The sequence below is a fragment of the Corvus hawaiiensis genome, chromosome 1, assembly GCF_020740725.1.
Source record: "Corvus hawaiiensis isolate bCorHaw1 chromosome 1, bCorHaw1.pri.cur, whole genome shotgun sequence".
Taxonomy (NCBI): domain Eukaryota; kingdom Metazoa; phylum Chordata; class Aves; order Passeriformes; family Corvidae; genus Corvus; species Corvus hawaiiensis.
In genome coordinates, this window is record NC_063213.1 from 39,496,000 (window position 1) to 39,519,361 (window position 23,362).

The 23,362-nt window shown below is 40.6% G+C and overlaps 1 protein-coding gene across 3 annotated transcripts in view; it reads right to left on the minus strand.

The window, feature by feature from the left end:
• The window catches only part of RBMS3 (RNA binding motif single stranded interacting protein 3), a 709,804-nt gene that overhangs the window by 423,042 nt on the left and 263,400 nt on the right, over positions 1-23,362 (minus strand). For 2 of the 3 annotated variants that reach the window (XM_048301476.1, XM_048301468.1), the window contains exon 1: positions 21,898-22,420. The exons of the other annotated variant lie outside the window; for it this stretch is intronic. In XM_048301476.1, the coding sequence (XP_048157433.1) occupies positions 21,898-21,972 (75 nt within the window). In that variant the 5' untranslated portion in view covers positions 21,973-22,420. Of the gene's footprint in view, positions 1-21,897; positions 22,421-23,362 lie in introns of those variants that run through there. 3 annotated transcript variants of the gene reach the window in all.

Below are 23,362 nucleotides of genomic sequence, written 5' to 3' on the forward strand. Positions count from 1 at the left end.
AGGTCTACGCAAACCTAGGACAAAGTACTCTATTCTCCACAAGACGTGATCTTTCCCTATTAACACTAAATAGGATTATCAGGGAGGGATGGGAGACTTGCACCGACCCTGCCTGTCCCCTGTGTTTGGGAAGCTTAGATTGCTGGGAATGCCTACATGGTATGTATCTGCAGCTAACTAGTGGTAAAGACCCCTCCTGTGGAGTCCATCAAAGCCGCCCCACCCCTAAAAGGGTTGCTGCACAGAGATCTGAAGCTCTGCCTTCCTTCTAGAGGGAGGCAGGGATTCCCTTCACCATACAACAGTGAAAAATCAAATCCAGGAATCAAACTCAGGTATCTCACTCGTGAGATCACTAAGGCTGGCTGAAACATCGATTTTAATCAAAATCAAATAAAAAGTGAGCCACTGAACCTTCAGAGAGCTGCCACAAGCAAAGTATGTACAGCTTCACTTTAAAAGACAATAACAACAAAAATATCACAGCCTCATCTGTGCTAAAATATCTTTGACAGCGGCCACATGAGCCATCCCACTTGACTTATTCCCACTGGCATGTGGCTTCAAATTGCATCCCTTTATACAGAAATGCCTAAGAGGATCTGCCTCAAGAGAGAGCTGACATGACTGCACCAACCTTCCCCCAAGGGTTCTTCCCTATGGAAAAAAAGCTTAAATTGGCAGCTAATGCTTTCCAGTACTTTGTCCATTTGAGGCTGCAGGGAAAGAAGGCTGAATCTCTGCATCTCTATGCAACCAGGACCAACTACACCTGCTCAGTCCTTCAGAGAGAAGGAATCTTGTCCTTTTTCTACTGATAGAGTCATTCCAATCACCAAGATCTTGGAGCCAATGTCCTCACCAGCAAGAGGTCAAGTCTATAGACTTGTGCATTCTCAAACATTTAGTGCCTTTAGTACGCTTCCAGTTACACTTTTGATTTCCCAGTGATTTCCTCACCAGGAAGCTTAACAAAGGACTGTATGAGATACAGACAGAAATGTTTCCCCACACATCCCTTTCCAAATTTCCATGACAAAAGCCATATATAAATGCCTCCTATTAACAAAGGACTTTCTGGAACTAAAAATCAGAGACAATCTGTAAGATACTGCAAGTGAAGCTGCTGAAGTACATTTTAGGAATAAACAGAGGTTTAAGAGTTTTTAGATAACAAAGAAAGAACCATGATGTCCACAGTTAAATATTGCAACGTACCTTTTCAGGCCTGTCAAGCAACATTTGTTTTTCTCCCTTACCCACCCCTTTTCATCTAAAGCATCCTTCTGTACATTAAAAAAAACCCCCAATATTCTATCTCCCATGCAGCCAACGGATTCCACTAAGCAAAAATAACAGAAAAAGTAGAAGAAAGTATAAAAGAGCCCCAAGAAAATGTAGCAGGCAAGACAAACTCACCCTCCAAACTGGCCTTTTTATTTTAGTTAGGGAGTTTCATCCTTGTTTTAAAAACAGGGACAATTGTGTTCTCCAATCTTTAAGGACGGTGGCTGAAAATCATTAGCAACACCTGCAACTGCAAATCATTTTGTAATGCTCTAAATGAAAGATGATAATAAATTGCACTGACATTCATGGAACATTTGCAATTTCATCATTCAAGAGAACACAGGGATTCTGGAGGAGAAGCACGACTGAAAATCTTATATGATAGGAAATAATATGGGTAGTTTGCATTTATATAGGTCCCATCACCTGAGAATATTTAAAAAAAAAAAAAAAAAAAAAATATATATATATCAACTCTATCTCTGAACATCTTTCATAAAATTCTACAGGCCTTCTTGCCAACCTCAAATCATAAAAGGAAGACAAAACAGTGAGTTTTTCTTCAGTTAATACAGCAGGGTAAAAGGGAAAAGAAGAAACCAGTCAGGAATTCCTTTACCTACCCCAGAGCTTCTCAAACGCTTAAGTGCTGACATCAAAAAAAGAAAAAAATTCTCTAAAACATAATGAAGGGGCACAGAAACATTTATCAATGCTACAGTCTGGAATAGAGTTCAGCCTTTTAGCAATATACTCTGAACTGAGAGATGAAATAAGTTGCATAGCATGTAACTTATTCCTAAAGCAAATTCTACTGTAACTTAATTAACAAACAAATGTAATTTTTCTTCTATTCAATAATAGAAGGAAAAATCCATTCTATTCTCTAATGAACTACAGTTAAAGTTTCCTTTGTTTCAGCTCTCCAAGAGTGGAAATGTTACTAGTTCATTTCTTGACTTTTTCTTTTAACCTTGTTTGTTGCAGGAATTTCAGGGAGTACAAACAACCATAAATCAAGAAAACTTCCTAAAACCATTTGGACTTAATTGTTTTCAACACAGCAGTTTATATTTCAGCATTATTGTGCTGTCTAGTCCTCTTCTAATTTTCCCCTAGCCTCAGAACATGGTTAGCTGGGGAGCAAAGAGGAAAGCAGGTGGCTTATGAATAATTAGAACTTTTTACAGTACTTCTCCACATGCATTTCTACTAGCACACTGTTCTAAATTTAAAGGGATTCTGAATAATCTGAACATAAAGAGAAGTATTTACACGGAGCAGCATTGTCTGTCTTGGTTGATTTACTGTTGGTAGAAAGAACTCATTAGCTGTCAGGCCAGTTGCTGAAAAGACTATAATGCCAATGCACAAAGTTGACATAATGAAAATAAAGGAAAGAACCTGGGCCAAATTCAGAGGCAATCTGTAAGGTAATGTAATTTATACCCACTTATGCTCACTCAGATTCCCTTAGAACTTGTTCTGCCCACTCTATTGGTGCATGAGGGAATCTAAATTGATGTAATTTATATATCAAAGAGTCAGAAATGCTATAAGGCCCCAAAGTCGGGGGCACTTAAAGTCATGCTTTCCAACATATTGTTCTCTTCGTTAATCTGTCCTGAATCCTCCCTCCTTTTACTGTTTCAGCCTGTGATTTATGCCACCAAGAATCCCTGAAATGCCATGGGCAAAGCGAGAGGCAGAGTGTAGGTAAATGAGCATGACTCAAAGGAAATCTAAATAGATGTAACACAGAAGTTAGGGAAGGCAGGTGCCTCTTGCATGCACATCCACTCTTCCCAGTGCTTGGATTCAATTTGAGATTTGGCTCTGCATATCCTCCATTACCACTGGCAATTGAATTTGTTAGTTAAACGATACAAGAAGCCACAGCTCATAGACCCTTTTAGGGCCAGGAGGAACATTATGATGGTCTAGTTTGATCTTCTGCACAACAGAAGCCATTAAATATCACCCAGAAACCCCTGGACTGAACACAGCAAGGATGAATGAGAAAGACCCAATGTCAGTTTAAAGACTTCAAGTGATGGGGGAATCTGCTGCATCCCTCAGCACTATGTTCCAGTGGTAAATTACCATTGCCCTTCAAAACATGCACCGTGTCATCTCCTGAATTTTACTGGCTTTGACTTTCAGCCATTGGCTCTTTCCTTGTTCCATTAAATTCTCTATTTCTTATAGAGTATATATTCAATTGCCTCTCACCCTTCAGTTCACAGTCTCATATTTTCTACATTCGGATTCAAGAGAACATAAACTTTATACTCAAAATAGTTTTAGAATGAGTTGAGCTTGCACTGGAAAGTATTTATATATGCTATCCTGATAAAAGCTTTTTCATTTGGGAGAGGAAACAGGACAGCTGGAATTTGGGGACCACAGTCTCTTCCTTCAGTATTTGAGCACTCCAGGATACTATCAATTGAAGTATTTACTCTCTCTACTCTATCTGAACATTCTGGGAAGAAGGGAAAAGAGAGCCAGCATTGCAAGAGGCTTGGTTGTTAAACCACTGCTCTTCAGTTCCTTCCAAAGCTCTCTGACTGACAGGTATTCTGCCATTCCACTCTAAGCGAACACTCCATCACACAAAAAAATTCAGATTTTATCACCATCTGCTAATATACAGAGATATGTGGTCAGCAGTAGTTCTAGTGGCAATGATATATGGTCATGTTTTCTGGTTTCCTGTAGAACTACAAAATACTGTGTAACAAAAAATCCTCACACCTTAAGGGAAATCTCATTAAGAATTCCACTACAACTTAAGGAGTTGCAGGAACATATGAGAAACACATAAATGGATGCTCTGGAGTGGCATTCTGGTCTTCTATCAACCAGTAAATGGGATTGTCCAGAACAGGAGGTTTCCACGTTGTTTTCTTTTTTGTTTCTAAGCCCTCCAAGAAGATTCATCAGACAGTACAATACATGCCACTGTTGTTTCTGATTTCAGAAGCTGGCACACTAATCTGCTCTGCACAGGCATGGTTGATGCTACCTGTCCCAGTCAGAGAGATGTTAAAGGTTTATGCTCTGTATAACTGAAAGGGATGAAGCACAGACTAGCTCAATTTCTCTTCTGGTCAGAAATCTAACTCTTGGATAGAAACTAGCTGGCTCTCAGCAAAGTTAATGTTGCTTTATTATCTGTCAGGATTACGCACTGTTCATTTGGAACATCTGCTCCCCAAGAGGGGGACAGACTTTGCACAGGAGCATCAAACAGAGACAGGAGGAAGCACATGGCTGCAGCGAACCACAAAGAGCAGCCAGCATCAATGTTTCCTATCGGCTAATGCCCTTTATCCTGTGGCCTCCTTCACCTCCAGACTTGGCCTCTGTCTGCATTTACACCTTCCCAGAATAAAACCCTTGCTTCCCCCACCCACTTGGTAACCATCATTCAGCTAGTTTGTCTATGACTCATCCACTTCAAAACCCTGCTGACTCACAGTCCTCAAAAAGGAAACTTGCTCAAAGAACGTACTGAGATGTGGGTATGCCATCCACGCCAGCGAGGAACTCAGCCAAGCTGACCTGGGCTTTTTACTAGTGAAAGAGATGGAAGATGTGTTTCCTTTGTGAATCTTTATCATTTTAAAGCCTAATTAGCTTATGGATATTTATAACCAAAGTATATCTCAGTGGCCTGATTTCCAAAAATATTATGCACCCAGTAGCTCCCACCAAACCTAATGGGCACTCAACAGTGAAAAATAAGATAAGGCCACACAGCTTTTGAAACAAAAATATACATGCTGACTTCTTGAACCCATGGGTAAAAACTGTGACTTAACTCATGTCCATCTTTGAGAGCACAGGAAGTTAAAACAGCAGCTCTAAGAAAAAAAAAAGGTAATATAAAAAATAATTAAGACATTTCAGATGGACCTGTCATACCTGAGTTGACCATGGCTCCTTCACCTTCATATATTCAAAACTAAGTGTTTTACAGGGGGAGGGACAACAGGCCCTCCTTGAAGGAAAAAAATCAAAGAACCAGACAAATTTGCCTTTATTTTTTCCACTTCACTATATAATGACTAACACACCTACAAGGGTAGGTAGCAGAACCCTCTCTAACCAGGGGTGAGGGATTCAATACCTCTCTCACCATGAGATAGGAATTCCTTGTGTCTCCTTATAATACAAGCCACTGAGAAATGTCTGGTAGAGATACCGTAAATCCATTTGATTTCAATTCTGAGGAAGGGAGCATGGTCTTGATGAGGTCTCTTCTAATACGGCACATCTTCTAACAAAATACTATCAGTATATTGAGGAAATGAAACTTTGCGCTGCAAGATTATCCTCCCTGCTCTCCCCATTTCTCCTGAACTCTACCAGAACTACTCCTTCTCCAAAAACTGCTTACTAAATGCACAGCCTAGTTCAAATCCATGCCTTAATGATGCGTGGTTTACCTTCAATTTTCTCTAGCTATGAAATGACCACCAGTAATTTTTCAGTCAAAAGTTACCACACACTTCTATCTTCACTAGGAAGAAGTTCCACCCTTGCAAGCACTCATATGTTGGCAGTAGGGCAGGTCTAGCTTGCTCTAGAAAAACAACAACTAAGAAATGACGACAGGATCAGTCATCTTCTGAATTAACCACAGGACTCATTATTACAACTTGAGTTTCTTCAAAAATTTCTTACCGTTCACATCCAAGGCAGACACCTACGCATATAAACTAAATATAAACTAATCAAGGTGTTTCTCTGACAGACTGGAAAGAAAGAGAGAAAACAAAGATGTTATTTTTATTTCTCTTTGAAATTATTTGGGAAGAGTCAAGTACCTCGTTTAAACAGACTACATAGCTGGATAGATAGATAGATTAGCCGCATAAGACTAATGTTGAAATGGTTCAGAACTGAATATCTAAGCCAGTTAGTAAATCATCTCACTGTAATCTCACTAGCCTTAAGAATTTATTCGTATGTACTAATTTAATGATTTAAATTATTAATATTTATTTAAATATTTCCTCTTACGAGAATAATTTAAAAAGGTAAAAGACTGCATCTAACAATTCATATTAGCCGATATAGATCCGGTATGCATTAGCTGTAAAAGTGCAAATATTATTTGAATGTTTTTTAAACAACTTCGATAACATTGAACAGAAAAGAAAACCTCTGTACCACTGGCTATTTGATGACTTATGCCTTATCTGCTTGATGTGACATTAGGAAAACACATTTTTAAAAGTCAGTAATGTATTCTGGATTTAACACTGGCACTTCTTGTACCCCATAACCTCAGTCAAAACATAAAAAGGAGAAGAAAAATAATTTTACAACCCATTTAACATCTTCCAAAAAAACAATCTAAAAAAATACTATTAGAATGTAAAATTACATAATACAATTTTTTTTTAATCTCACCTGGTATTTTCTCACCCCCTAAAGAAAGATGTGTCAAAGATTGCACAGTTCACTGGGGACTTCAAAGTTTCTATCAATCTCTATATAGAAAGCATTCAGATACTGGCGTGATGGGCAGCAGTATAAAACCCAAAGAGAGAGAGAAAAATAGATAAAATGCCCTCAGGAACAAGTTTCTTTCCAAGAAAGCTTACTAAAACCAAGGCTTACATTGAAACAATATTATTTTTCTATGTAGAAGCAGTTTCTCATCTTTTAACTCTCTCTTGTTTGTAATACACTCACAAAATGAAATTTCTATCCTAAAGGCCAAATTCTGACAGTTCTCTTCCCACTGAATAATTTCTCATCCCTTATGCAGTGCTGCAGTTTCAGCAGAGTTGCTTACACGGCAGTGTTCAGCTGTGAGCACACCTGGACCACAGGACAGGGCCCAAAGGGAAAACACCTCACAGGCTGCCAGTCTCCCAACACCAGCACTCCATCTGTCCCAATAAATCACTTCCACCAACCTCAATGGGAAGAAAATTAATACAATTTTAAAAATCAGGTACAGGGGTTTTTTTCCTCTCATTGTCTGCTTTGGATATTCCCACTGTAAATGCTGAGTAACAGATACAGCAGTACTTGGCATCAATATGAAACACAAACCCAGAATTTCAAAATGCATGTGTAATTAAAAAAGTCAACAACCATCAGGTGAGTGTTAACCCCAAAACTACTGTCTATAAACTTGGGAAATACACAGCACTGCAACCTACACCTAAACATAAGGAGCCCTAATGAGGCTGGATGTTACATCCCAAGCTTTTTAGAAGACTGCATTCTGGTTTTTTTTGTGTGATTTTGGACCCTTTTAGGTATATCTGGGTTAGACATTTAAGCTTTTTCCTGCAGTCTAGAGGGAGATTAGAATTGGTACATATACAAATACACATTTTGAAAATTTAGATCCTTTTGAACTAAAGTACCTTTAGGAAAAATAAATTCCTGCTGCCTAATATAACTGGAAGAGCTGGTAACAGACCAAAGCAGTAAGTATTTTTCAGAATGCATGTTTAATAAAAATAAACTTCACATAACTGTTAGAGAAGCTTCTGTTGCATTTTTTCTATCTATGCAAATAATAATTTCCTGACAGTCCATGCATCCCAAAAGCTACAAGATTTTTTAAAAATTAAAATTAAATAAGGGAAGAAATCACATCTCTCTTCATTATCCAATCTAAGTTGCAGGAGCTAAATAAACAATAAAATTATTTAAATCATTAACAGCCCACCACTAACAAAATGAAGAGTTATCTGTTTAGAGGGGTACCTGGTTTTGGAAATACATTCTATTCACAGCTGTAAAAAAAGAACACAAACAAACAAAACCACCCCAAAAGACACAAACTTCTTCCATTTGTCTCCGAACCCTCTTTTCTTCCCCTACAAAAAAGTAAAAGTGAGAGATTTCCCTGCCAGCTTGCAAATGCTATTTGAAAAAAAAAAAAAAAGGTAACATTTAAGCCCTGAGGAGCTCTTGGTCTTCGAAAGTGCAAAGTACATACGGTTCTAGTTGAAATTAATAGGAGCTGCAGGTGACCAGCACTTCTGACTCTGAGGCCCCAAGCTACTGTACAGACACTGTCCCTTTGAAATTTCAGCATTTACCAGCAGCCAGCTTGCTGAAGTGTAAGACACAAGCATCCCTTTCCCCACAGTATTTACTTTTCAAACGCACCAAACAGTTGTGGGCAGCATGGCTCTCCTCCACATTACAGCCCTGGTGCAACAGGGAGCAAGCATGAAAAAATATCAGCTCTAATCCTCACCGAGCACGAGCCCCCAGCCATTGCAGACCAGGATATTTCCAGAGCTCTCATCTGCTGGGAATAGACCTCTTGTCTCACACTGACCTCAACTGCTTTGCTCTTTTGTCCAGTTCCATTACGTTCTCCGTGAAGTCAGACAGCAACATCAACTAAGACCGTACTTGTTCAGTGCCAGTTTACCAACACAAGAAACTCCAGAAAGCCACTCCATTGCTTCCTTCACTTCACAACATCCAAAATCTGCCAGACAATGCACAGGAGACTGGCCACCAAACAGCAAAGACGGAGAAATTAAAGCCCAGGGAAGCACAAAGGCAGTTGTAGAAAAGTAGAAATGATTGTGTGCAACTGAAACCCTACATATTAGGGAAAAAAGTGAAAAAAAATCAGCAATGCATGAACTGGGAAGGCAGAGTGACTCATTCCCAAGGTGATGGAGTAGCATACGGTATATGGGTAAACAGTAAACACTAGTTGCCATCTACCATCCAGGTCCTGGCACTGCTTTGCAATGCAGCCTCCCACCAGGCACTTCACTTCTCTCCGTTGCTGTTCCTACCCACCTTTGTGAGGCTGCGTTATTTACATTGCTCATAAACTCTTGCAGGCAGGGACTATCTCTTACCCTGGTTTTGTATGCAGCTCAGCACAACCAAACTGCACAGTCAGAGGCAGTCTGCAAACAGTAAAATACCATTAAAAAAAAAAAGAAAAAAAGAAAAGAGAGGAAGAGTATGACTGGCTTAGAAAATACAATGGCAGTATCTAAAAATAACAAAATAGTTGTGATGGTCAAATGGTAGAACAAACACCATGGCATACACATAAGAATTAGGTGAAAGAAAAATGAGAACCAGCAGAGCTCTTAAAAGGCTAAGAAAAAAAAAAAAAAAACAAAACAAGGGGGGAAAAAATCAAAGACATTGGTAAAGAGGTAGATTTGTTAAATCACAAATGATGGACAAATTGTTGAATAAAAATAAAGCTTCTGGCTTTCCTTATATTCATTTCATTGTAATGATGCCCTTTATATCTCAGCTTTTTCAAGGTCTGTTCTTGTCACCTAAGCATCAGATCACCTCTTTGACCCTCAGGTTGGTAAAAAAGAAGGCTTTAACTTACCTGACAATCCATCTGGAGAGCAAATGAGAATGAGGGAAAGAGGAGGAAGGAAATAAAATCTACCTATCTCTACCTCAAAATAGCTGACTAGCGCAGAAAGGAAGTCACCCACTGAAGGTTAAGAAATAATAAACAACTAATAATTTACTCCCTTGCTAAAAGATCAGGAGAGATGAAGCATAAACGCCTACTTCATCGGCTGTTGCTGGAGCATGGCAGTCCTACTTCATTCCTCAACATACACTGTAAAAGCACAATCTACATCTTTGTGGCCATTGGCACAGTTCCCTGTTCAGTTTTAAAACACCAATAATCAACCCTTGTTTGTAATGTTTTCACACATTTAAAACAAAACCCTTGGGACACAAGAAGTTATCAGCATCAAGAATATCATCATTTCTCTCCCATCCATGAAGTACCTTTGAGCCAAACAAGCTGTGATTTTTAAAAATGCAACTATTTCCAACACAACAGAGAGGGAAGCACATATGATACTGTTACAAGCCAAGGTGAGAAGAATAAAAAGAGTAATGACAACAGAAAATCTAAAGTAAGTCCTGGCAAGGCACACGATGTTGGACATGAGAAAACCAAAGCCAGTTGGCTGTGACAATTTTGTATCTATCAACTACTACTTAGCTAACACCCATCCATAAATAAATTATTTGCTATTGCCTTGGAGATTAACAGGGTGCTGTAGATTTGAAAAATGAACCTGAAGGACTCAAACACAGACCAGTTTCTTTGCACAATGTTGGTGGAATTGTGGCAGTTGTTTTTCTAGAACTTTCCCATCAGTGCCTAACAAAGCCAGCAAGCGCCAGTGGGACTGGGGGCTGTGCACAGGCACTGTTGGAAAGTGTTTTTCCCTCTTCTACTTGAAAGAATGAAGAAGTCCTCCTTTGCATCCTTGTCCAGGTGCCTACTAAGTTTTTGTCTTCTGGAAACATTTGGGCCAAGCACTGTTCAAATCTCTAAAACACTCCAAGTTGGGGCCTGATCTGCACCTCATAGCACTGGTCAAACACCACAAACATCTTTTTCAGACACCTTAGCAGGACTGCAGTCAACCTCCCTCCCCAACACTGGGGACACTACAGGGAATTCCTCTCCTCCCACCCTGCTCCATTTGTCCCCTTCCCCAGCAGAAAGGCTCAAGAGGAAGGTGTAATGTTGAACCAGTAGGAAGGTTCAGGCACTTGCTTCAGGTAACTGGTCTTGCAAAGTGCTCTGTAATTCTGGATGCACATCTGAGAGTCATATTGGGTTTAGTGTCAAATGTCTTTGAGAACTTCATCTGCTAAAGATGTGGGCACTCAACACTTCTGGATAACCAGAGATAAACATGCCACCTTCTGAAAATGCTTTCCCTTTATTTTTTCCAGCTTTGTCTCCACTCTTACAGCTCTCATGCACCACATTTGCTCATGAAGCAGCAACAACATTCCCCACCTCCAGATTCTGCCCAAAGAATGTGGATGCTACACAAGCCTATCCCCCAACTCTTGATAATCCAGTATAGGCTTCTGAAAGCTGAGGTCATTATTTGCATGCAGCCATTGCATGAGCAAATAAGGTGTTTAAGGCACCTCTCAGAATGGGCTCTGAAGATTAGTTAATATTTATACAGCCCACTGAAAATTGAAATGACTGCTACATGCTAAGTATTACCATCACCAGAGATCCATTTAAGTCAAAGCAGGGCAGACAGTGAAGGAAACAAAACTTATTTTTTCTGTCCAGCACAATTACTACCTGACTTATGCATGCGAAAAACACCCAATAACCCCTCTAACACAGTAAATTAATGTTTATACTATTAAGTTCAGACAATCTTAAGCTGAAAGCTTTTCAAACTACAGGAAATTGCATGTTGCACTGGGACAACTGTATACAATTACAGTGATTTCATAAAATGGCAGAGATATAAAGCAGAAACTGAGTGGTCGGCAAGGCTTCTAAAAATCACACAGATAACAAATACGTTCTGGTGGGCCAGGAGTCTACAACTTTCTCACAGCTGTTCCTAGAGACGGGAATTATATCCATAATCTCAAAATTCAAGACAACTCAGTGCATTGCACACCTGTATCTGTGAGGCAATGACAGACACGTCATTGTTCAGCGTGTACTATTACTGCCATCTTGGAGTCACCATACATCAGCCAGATTTATTATTATCCCATCTTGCACCACCAGCTGACACCCACAGTAAAAACAACACCAAAAAGGACATGGAAATATTTGGACCAAACAGTGTGTTTCTTTAGGATGCAAAAGCTCCAAAGAGACACAAAGAGCACAAACATAAAATCCAAGGAGTGCAATGCTCCCCCAGGCAGGAAGTTCCCAGCTGCTTTGCTAAAGGCCACAGCAATATGTCTGCTTTATGCTTGTTTTCACAAAGGATTGTTTAACAGTACACTTAGTGCAGCTCTACCTTGACACAGTAAACGTCGTCTTAATACAGCCTAGGTAAAGCTTTCAGCTTACCAAATCCTGCTGCACGCTTTGTCAAACATCTGAAGGACTGCAGTGCCTCTGACTTTTTTCTGATGTCTTGCAGGTATAGAGTGGTATTAAAGGTAGTTTTCATGAATGCAAAACCAGGCAGAGGCTTGTCTAAGAGCTATCAGTCCTATTTTTCACCTTATTCATTGTACCATTCACAGCATATTTTTATTGCCAGTCTCCCTTCCACTAAACAATTCCAGAAATGTCATTTGCACACCAAACGAGTGTATATTATACCGTTCAGTTACATGTGGTAGATTATCAGGTTGTGTATAGCAGCTAAGCAGAACAGCGACAGCTGTGTAGACACATCTCAGCTGATACTAAAAGAAGTCTTGTCGGCAGTTCTGATCTTAAAGTAAATACACTGAAAAACTTAGCTCCAATTAGGCTGAGGCTGATATGATTTTCTGGAATGAACATTAAACGAATGTGGCCGATAACACCATCTTTGCAAAATATCTTGTTTGGTTTGTCTTTAAAAGATAACATTTTCAAGATAAAAATGTCCTGACTTAAAAGCGATACGTCCCTGCTGTCTGTGTTCACAAAAATCTGAATTTTGTATTTTAAGCTGTGTGTTATGCTTCATTAATATGAAATCACCACCCTGCATCACTGACATATTAGCCGAGCTCCAAGTGACCTAATTCATTTTTAATATTTCATAGTTTGTTAAAGGCTGTAACGAGAGATCACTAACTCAGCTCTGACACTCCCTGTCATGAATCAAAAGATGTAGGGGAAAGGTCATGTACTTACTAACTGGCACCAAACCAAATTCATCACTACAAAATGAGAGAACAGAAATGAAGACTGCATTTCCCATTATGCTTCTCTCTTTGTAAGAGTATCCATCAACTTGCATGACACTAAAAAGCAGAATTTATTTATATGCATGTACCCCAACAAAAGGTCAGAAAGAAGTGAGAAAGAGAAGAAATAAGGATTGCAGCTTTTGTCTAAGCAAGTAGTTCCTTCCCTTTAAAGCATATTCAGCAGCAACAGCCTTTGAAGACCAAAAGGAGAAACAATTCCCAACCACATAAAGAAACTAACAAGTCCCTTATATGGCTAAGAATTGCAATGCCATTTTTTTCCACAGCTGGAAAAATTAGAACAAGAGGGAAAACTAGAGCAAACTTTAAACAGACAGCTCTCTGAACACCGGGGAATTCACACAGGCATATCATTCCAGCTTTAAGAACTGCTAAACACTTTCTTCTTTAAAGGGAAGGAGGACATTACACCAGGTGAGTCCCTGAAATCTAGATTTTAACTCTCCTGTTGTAACTATGGATACCTAGCTTTAAAAACCTTTTGTGATGTAACGGTACACCAGGCTCCCTTATCTCCTCCTCTGGTGAAACGCCTCCTTCTGAAGTTCCCTAGTGTCCCTTTATCACCAATGCACCACCTCAAGGTTTTGCCAACTCTGGGACTGCACATCCAGAACAGCCCTCTGCCCTATCCACTGCATCTTCAGTCTGCCTTTCACCCTGCGTAACCCTGGCATGAAGGTTGCCAGCTTCTCCACCGGGAAGGCAACTAGATTGCATCACATGTTGTTCCAAATAACCAGAGTTTCTCGCAGGCAAGACACACGAGACTTGATGGCGGATCCAGTCCTGCCATCTCCCACCGGCATGAGGCAGAAAGGTCAGGCTCCTGTGCAGCGTCGATACTGAGCTCTGAATGGCTTGGCCTGGCTGGGCTCTAAGTATAGCTAGGCAGAGGAAGGGCTGTGAAAGTGGGTGGGGAAGGGAGTGGAACAGAAGCCAAATGAGCAATCAATTAAATACAACAACATCATGTTGGTCCCCCAGTAAGCCTTTCCCTCTCTACTCCACCACATTCTGCAGCAGAGTATTCAAGCACAGCTTCAGGATTTAGTCCATGAATGCAAACTCACAGAATAAAAACAAACTGCTGGTTGATTTATACTTGGGGAGGGGGGAATACAAATCTGTTCAACAACTTATCTTCTTGAATAAATTTGAGTCACACAGGAGTGACATCACTTCCACAACATGACAGCCCATAAATCATCATCAACCACATGGTACTAACCATAAAACATGTGTCAGGAAGACACCAACAAGGAACAAAATATCAGAGTGCTTTACATTGTAAACATGCAATCTTACGCATCTTCTGGCTTCTGCTATGATCTATATATGTCAGGTGGTTTATTTCATTCATTTGCATCTGAATGAAGCTAACACAATTAACAGAGGAATCCTCATAGAAAATCTGTCCAAACAATTTCACCTGCATAAATATACCACAAATGAAGCACTTAAAAATGTAAATATTTGCTTTTTAATAAACTACCACATTTGATACTAAAGTTGACTTTACAACGAATAAGCAGAGAGGGAATTTATTTCAACCATGGTTGCAAGCTAGCCCAAAACCAAATAAGATAAATAAGAAGGAAAGAAAGAAAAAAAAAAAAAAAAAAAAAGAAGTTTTTCCATCCAAAAAGCAGAAAAAATAATCTTTTTCTCTTATTTGACAATGTTAGACCTGAAGTCTTTCAGCTAATAAAAAGCTTCTAGAAGAAGAGATTAGACTTTGCTGTAAACCAACAAAATATAAAAGACAGTATGATTGAGGATTTCAACGGGAGCTTCCAATCTGCAGCTACAGATAGGACCAGCAACCTTTGCGTCACTTCTCCATTTAGAAACACTGTATCCTCAGAAAAGACCTGCACAGAAAACTAACTTGTTTCAAATTTCAAAGAGGCTACACAGTATTTTTATTTTAAGAATTGTATAACTAAAAGCAAAACCAGCTCTCTCTCCACTTTTTGTGGATTAACCGCACTTAGTCTCTAACAGAAATTGTTAATCTTCATTATAGGCACTGGGCTCCATGTGAGACATCTCCTATGGCAATTAGACTTCTGCTCTGTATAAATCATATCTCAACTGGCAGAGAGAGAAACAGACAGAAAGACAAAACATCTGGTTTAAGCTGCTCATTCTCTAAAAATATAAATCAGGATAAATAATGTTAAATAGAGATTATAGCCACAGCAAACACAAAATGCTGTTAAGTATTGGAGGAGGTATGTCCTCAACCCCTTGCACGATGTAGAATCATTCTGATTGACTGGTTTTATTTCTTTTGTGACTGTATTTTTTAAAAAAAACCTGTATATTGTTCAGCTGTACTGGTTTTGCCATGGTGATCAGTATGTGCTTTGTGGGCTTGATTCTGTCTTGCTGAAGACAACCAAATCTTTTTCATTGATTTTTCAAAGGAAGCAGAACAGATCCCTCTCACTATAACTTCTATTCAATAATATTATTGTTAATCCTCTACTTAAAATACATGGTACATCATTCTGCATCAGTAGACACCATTCTTAGGCTGATACCTGACTGTTTAGAATAGCTCTCTTTGTAAAACTGTTTACTTCTAAACTTCCCTTTGTTACCCAATCTTGCCGCCCATATGAGTGGGAAAGCAATTGCAAAACACCGCTACAGGAATACTCAGTGTACAGGCACTGACAGTATCTGAGTAAATCACTGTTCTCTGACTCCCTTCTCTGCCCATCTGCAGTCTTTGGTATGGAACAACTATATCATAAAAGCTCTTATTCACACATGCTTTTGATATTACACTATTTAATCACATACAGCTGTAGCTGATGAGACTGTTACAAAACACAATTTTAATGCAGCACTGGAAGCAAGTTCTTGAGACACATTAACTATTTTCCTCTCTACATAAAATTTCTAGCACTAAAATTCTTTTCTTCAAGAAAAAAAAAAAAATACAACCAGACTATTTGGGTTTTTTTAGAAAAGTCTGCTTCTCTTCCTGGACAGTCCGGAATGGTGTTGTTTGCAAGCAAACTCAAAGTCCCCGCCTGGAGTATAATAGTGGAAAATTCACTTCCCACCCCTTAAAAAAAAAAAAAATTAAAAAAAATTAAATTGAATTAGAAAATGCTGCTTGCAATTATATGCAAAGGGAATACTATACAGACTTCTCACAGCAAGACCTGAAATGAACTCAGACATCCTACTTGAAATGCATCCTTTCTTATCTGTTTTTTAATTCATGGAAATTTAAGAACCAACAGTCTGATGATTTTTACCAAGATACTTGAATTAAAGTGCAAGCATACCATCATGCTTTCTTTGAAAGGACTTCATGCATTAAAAACCAAACCAGTTCATTTCTGAACCACTGCACTTTATTTTGAAAGGGCACCTTGTATAAGGCATTCTAAATTATAACTATTAACACACAGCACTCGCCACAGCAAGATCTTTGTAGCCTAATCTGGCAAATGCTTGCAACTTCCATCATTTTTTACAGAAATAAAATATCTGCTTGCAAAATAAATAGCCATAGAATATCATAATACATAAGTGTTTGAAGTAGTAAGAATTTGAATTTTCCTTTTCCACAGGTTTGGTCTGGGGGTTTTTATTTGTTTGTTGTTGGTTTTTCGGGTTTTTTATTGCTTTTTTTTTTTTCATGTGGTGCTTTCTTTTGTGGGTATTTTTGTGGGTTGGCTGGTTTTTAATTTAAACAGACTTGTATGGAGGCAACATATGAAAAGAAGATCAATCAAGAAATTTAACACCATTTTAATACATATCATAATGTCCCTTAAAACAACAAAACTATTTTTATCCAGGCAAGCAAGGATACATGAAAAGCAAATGAGTTCATATATTTCTGCATTTTTCAGAGGAACAAAACTTTTATCTTCCTTATTGTTTAAGCCAGGTGGCAAATACTAGAGCTAGATATTAATATTACTATCAAAATCATAGCCAGGCTGAAATATTTTTAAATGGCATTTAAATGAATTTGTATTCCTTTCGGGCAGCTCTCTGAGGCATTTAAAACATGCTGTGACATACTGACTCAAACAGGGGCTAAGTGCGAACAAACTTCATTCCTAGAAATGCATTTCTCTATTTGCAAGTGTTTGCCTTTACTTTGGCACGATCACATGGGCTCCAGCTAGACTTTTGAGCTCTGGCAAAGATCCAAGCTGCAGATGGTTGGAAATGCAGCCTGAAATCAGTGTGTGGTTGATGAATTACTCCTTACACCTGACCCCTGCTTCACACCAGGCACCAAACACAATCTGAACACTACCAGCCAGAGAAGCCCTGTCAGGCATCTCTGTATCTGGAACGCTTTCTTCAAGGCCTTCTGTATGGCCAGATGGTCAAAAGTGGGGAATGCCATAAACCCACTAAACAGAAACGTGAGTGACAAAAGAGCACGGGATTGGTAGGTACAAGGTGAAGAGAGGCAAGAGCTTTGCACTGACTCCAAATACACACTTTGTAAAAGACGGTGATGGAGCAAGGAGGGAGGTATGGTCATGCCACACAGCTGAAAGAAGTCCCCAATTCCCTCATGCCAAAAGATGCCCTAAAAAATGTCAAAAAAGAGACATAACACACACTCAAATGTGTGCCCATAAAATCACTATATCAAACTTAAACTCTTCTGAGTACACCTGTTTGAACTTCCTAATTGTTTTTTTCCTCAGCTGGGGCACGTATCTGTCATTTCAGGAACATATTCATTGAGCCCTCTTGCTTGCAGGTCAGTCTGAATACCTTTCACAGCCACAGAGAAGGGGTTTTATTCAGGTAGGTGTTGGGAAATCACACTTCGTCCTTTCGCCCGTGTTCACACGTGCATCAGGGCATATAGAGATGAAGAGGTACTGTGGGTACTGTAAACATTGTCTCTCGTTTTGGGGTGTTTCAGCCATCTGACTGGGTTACAGAGTCAACACCATGAGAGTTAAAACTACCAGACCCAAACCATGACTAATAAGTAGGAAATATCTGGAGAATGCATGAAAGCAAACCGCACGGAAATAGCTGCTTAACTGGCATATTTTTACCCCAAGTGCAGGTATAGAGATTATAAACCAAACAATTTCTGTTTACAGGTAACTGTGGCACCTCCTCCTTTCTACCCAAGTGATTCAGGCTTTTTCAGTAGGCTGTTTGCAAAGAAAGCTGACCCCAGCAAGAGGTCTAATCGTAAGCTGCAGAGGACAAAGATAAAACACATCATCTACTAAATCAAGAAGACTCTTTCAAATATATTCAGAGTTAATATTTTTCTCCCCTTTTTCACATCATTACATGATATTTCATAGTGCTTATTTTTGTTTTCTTCTGTGCTAAATGGCAAAGAGAAAAGAATTTGCTTTGGCAAGCAAGAAACAAAAGAAAGAAATTCAGACCATAACGCAAGATTTGGCACCATTAACATTTTACATGACAATTTACAACATACTCCTGTAAACCAGCTGTTTGAGTAGTTACACCATCAGCAAGGATGCAACTAAGGAAATTCTCTTAATATCTTGAAAAAAAATTTAAAAGTACTACAGATTCTCATCAGATATACACGAGCTGAACCACCTCCCTGCAATATATTTTGCAACAAGAACACAAGACCATGCTTCACATACAACAGTAACCAGAAACACTTACTCTGAAATAAACTCCTATGCCAGTTGGACCCCACTCTCAGCATCTGTCTAAAGAAGTTCCAAAACTGTACTTTCAAACTGAAGTTGTCAGACAGCATCACACCAAAACGGAAATAAGGTTATGTCTTTCCTCAAACTCAGTGCTTGTCCTTAAGAGATGTATTAAATTCCTTGCAATTGTCTCTTAAGGATTCACATCCTCCCGTCCTTTCCTTTTTTGGATGACAATGGCTTTTCCTAAACCTGAAATTAAAGTTTTAGCTACAGTGGTGGCATTTGATAATGAAGGAGCACAAATAAATTGAATGAGTGCATCCTTTGTGTTCCACAAAAGGCCACAAAACACTAAAAAGTTAAAGCAATCAGACAAACATATGGAATCCATTTTTTCTATTTATAATCCCATTACCCATATAGCTATTCATTTACACCCTTTCTGCACAACAACGTGCTAGCCACGTTAGAAGACACACACACAGACTGTAGGCTGAAATCCCGCGCAGCTCCGTGGTCCCCCGTGAGAAGGACGTGATGTACTGTAATGAGGTACTTCTCAAAGGAGAACCAAGGCAACTTCACCAAACAAGCAAAGCAAAAGCAGCACTTCACCCAAACATGCTGGGGAACATGGATTTCCAACTTTGCCTGTTGAACACGCTGCCACTCTGAATTTCAGAAGCTGTACAGAAATGCTGTAAGAAAGCCTAGAATTTCTTTCTTGATGACAAATGAATGCACACACCCCCCCCCCCCAGCATGCATGACTATGAGCATAAAAACACATTCTTTCTGTAGAGCTGAATCCTACCATGCTTGGTACAAAGAACAGTTTTTGGAAAATAAGAAGCTGAAGTTCTCAGACCGGCTGGAATCATACAAAGGTTTATTTATACGTGTTGCTCCAATAGGGATGATAAAAGATACAGCTCTCCACCACAAGATTATTTGATTACCCAACTATTAGCTTTAGACATACAATGGATCTAACTGCTTTAAAACGTCCCAGAAGCTGATGGCTAGCTTTAAGGTAACAAAATCCAGATGCTGCCTGTCTGCAGTGCTTTAAAGTCTTATGGTCTATGGAAGAGAAATACTTGCATCTGTATATGTATATATATATGCACGTGTATGTGTGTTTATTATTTAGAGTTTATGTACATGCTTAACTGTGGACCGAGCAAAATAAGAAAAAAAACTAAAATGTATCAGCGATTTAAAATTTTACCTATCCTTACTCTAATAGTGCAAGTGTGCCAAGACAGATGCACATGACTTTTCACAGGGTTGATAATTTTATATACTGGCTATAAAAATGCATTTAAGTTATATTTTAAAGCAAGGGGTTAAAAAAAGTCATGGTACAGAAAAGCTATTGTTTCTACTGTAAGCTCAAATATAAGGTTAATTTTCACAAAAAGCTTATTTTACAAAGTTAAAAAAATGAAGAAAAAAAGAAAAAAAAGGACAACTGGCAAAATGTAAGCTACGTGAGTAAAAGGCATGGAATGTCCAATATATCTCCTCCAATACTTGAGGCTATTGTTCTTTCAAAAAAACACCATCAATTGTTTCATGTCCTTGGCTTGCCAGGTTTTGAGGAATAGCATCAGCCTACATCCCCCAATCCCCCAAACAGTTAAAGCTATAGGCAATATTGCAGTCAAGCTAGTGACAGGCTGCTGCTGCAACAGCAACATTACACACTAAATGGTCACAAAGGTAAAATGCTATTTGGATTGACTTTGAAAGGAAAGGGGGGAGAAATGATAAAATTCACTCCAAAATACAAAATTATAAAAAGGATGAATTTTATACCAAAAAAAAAATATCTGCATGATGCAGTGAAAGAAACACGCAAAGAAGTGAGAGGTAACCCTGCCATGAATTACAAGGCTGTAATCATACTGAGTGCTTCTGGTGTCATCACAACTCCAACCAGCCTGAATCACAGTTTTTACAATTAGTTAATTTATATAATGGAGTAGTCGGGCTATAAACGTTAATGGGAAAGTAATTTTTACTAACAAGGAATATAACTTATCCTTTCACAACTGCAGCCAGATCAACGTGATTCAAACCAAAAGTCTGGAGAAGTCAGCCTCCCTTGTGGCACTTCACCACACACAGATGCACACGTCAAATGTCCCATGTGTTAAATTTGCCACAGAAGCGCAATGTGTCTATGTGCACACAGTGCCACACGCACATGTGTGCGCCCTGCCTTGGCTTTTCCCTCCTAAAGGATGTTCGTTTATTTACTGAAACTGTTAATCTGTGGCTGTGAGGTTACACTTCACCTTGTATTTTTTCCTTTTTCTGTTCTCCAAATAAAGTGTCCTGACAGGGTTTGCAAACTTTCGGTTTAGGGCTTTCTTTTGTTACTGTCCTTTGGTCACACAGGAAATCTTTTCACGGAACAGACTATTATACAATGGCATTATAAAAGTAAGGCTTTAATTAACTAACTCATGGCCAGGTAGCATAGACTTCACTCAGCCTCTCTAGGAGAGGCAGGCCTGCTTTTCAGTCTGCTGGCATTTTAAAAATTATTAAGGAAAGAAGAAAGAAAACGGAAATGTCCGCGCTCGGATACACTCTCCAAAAGTAGTTATCCTCTATTTCTAGACCTCCTAAATGCAACAGAGTACAGCCATATCATCCTCGATATTTAATGAAATATTAAAAGCAGTGCAATACACTGAAACAAACTCCATCAGATTTACAGTCAGTCAGCTCCAAGCTCCGATTTCCACAGCATCTCCTCCTGAGCTGATTAAAAGTTTGAGTTGCCACAGACAGCTTTTCTAACAGCAAAATGGTTTTAAGCTGTGATAAACTGTAGAGATCACTGGAAGAGCCACCAAAAGTGTTTCATGCCCGATGCTGTCCAGAGCAATCTTTATCCCATGCCATAACAAACACACTACCTGCCCGCTGTTACGATAGCGTTAACCGCACTGTTCTCCCCAAACAATAAAAGGAATTAGCCGACGCCAGCAGCCCTTGGGAAAAAAATAAATAAATTAAAAGAAATAAAGAGATAAAGGGGAGGGCAGACAGTAACCTTCCTGCCTCTCTCACGCCTGCTTTCTGCCTACCAGCTCGGCTCTGTGTAACACCAAACCCGAGGAAGAGACAGAAAAAATCGCCAAAGAGAAGAGGCGAGCCCGCAGTTCGCGCCGCTCCGCTCTCCATCCCCCGCCAGGCGCCCGGCCCCGCCAGCCCTTACCTTGGTTTGGAGATAGTGGGGGTAGTAGTAGGTGTACTGGGGGTACATTGGCTGCTGGTCCAGGCGTTTGCCCATGTAGCTGGAGTCCTTCTGGCTGGTGCGGGGAACTCGTTGGCAGGGTGTAGTGCCCCAGGGCCTTTCTTCCTCTCACGCCGCTATTCCTGACAGCGCGGGCGACAGAGAAGGCTGCCGAGACTTCCTCGCCGTCTACCGCGCGCTACTTCCAGCGCAGCCAAAAACGCGCCCGCACGAACATATACGTGTGTGTGTGTCTGTGTGTGTGTGAGCGCGAAGGGGTGTGTGCGGGTGTGTGTGTGCGTGGGTGGGTGGAAGCCCCGTGCCCGGGTGCCCGCGGCGGAGCAGCCCGCCTCCCCCGCTGGCAGCAGCGTGCCTCCGGCGGTGCCCGCTGCCCGGCTCGGGAGGGAACCGTCCTGCGAGAGGAGCCGGGAAGACAGTGCAACTCCAAATCTCCGCAGAGCCGCTCGCTCGCTCGCTCTCCTCGTCCTCTCCTCGGCTCGCCCCGCTCTCGAGCCCTCCCCTCTCGCTTCCCCACCCACCCCCCTTCTAACCAAATTAAAAAAAAAAAAAAAAAAAAAAAAAAGAAAAGAAAAATAAAGAAAAGAAAAATAAAGAAAAAAAAAAAAGAAAATAAAAAAAAAAGGGGGGGGAGGGAAGAGCCTTCCCCAGTCTAGTTGCCGCTGCCTCCCTCACGGAGTGACATGGTGCTCCGGGCTCGTCCTGTCTTTCATTCAAACCCCCTCCGCGCCGCGCCGCCGGTGGGAGGGACCTCGGCGCGCCGCTCCCCCGGGAGGTCGGCGCAGGCCGCGCGGCCGCCTCCGCGCCCCCGCCCGCTCCGCGCCCGCGCCGGACCGGGCAGCTCCGGAAAGCGGCCGTGGGACTCGGGAAATCCTAACGCCGCCGGCCGGGGGAGGAGAGAGACCAGCCCCAAAACGCTGTCTTGTATTTATGATTTTAATTTAAATATATATATGTATATATTTTTTTAACAAACGGGCGGGGGAAGGTCACGGAGCCTGGTCGCCGAGCAGGGAAGTCCTTGTCGTCCTGCCCCTTCAGAAAACTACTCCGCACCATCATCCGGCACTTCGCGGAGAGGCGACCCCGGGCCAGACATATTAAATACATACTTTGTTAGACCGCTTATATAAGACTTGGTTTATTTAAAGTTGGAACAAAATGGAGGAAGAGGGTAAAGAGGAAATTCGGCCGGCCTGACGTGCGGGTGCCTTCCCCCAGACGTGTGAAAATACCACGGTGCCACAAAAGTTCCCCGCGGCTGCGTTTCCCCCGGCCGGACTCCCCCGCACGCAGCAGCTGCCGCCGCCGCCCGGGCCCAGGTGAGGGCCAGGTGTGGCCCCCGCGTCCGGCCGAGAGCCCCACACCTGCCACAGATCCCAGGCGTGCAGGACCTGTGTCAGCACCGCGATCCCAAATATTTACCCTC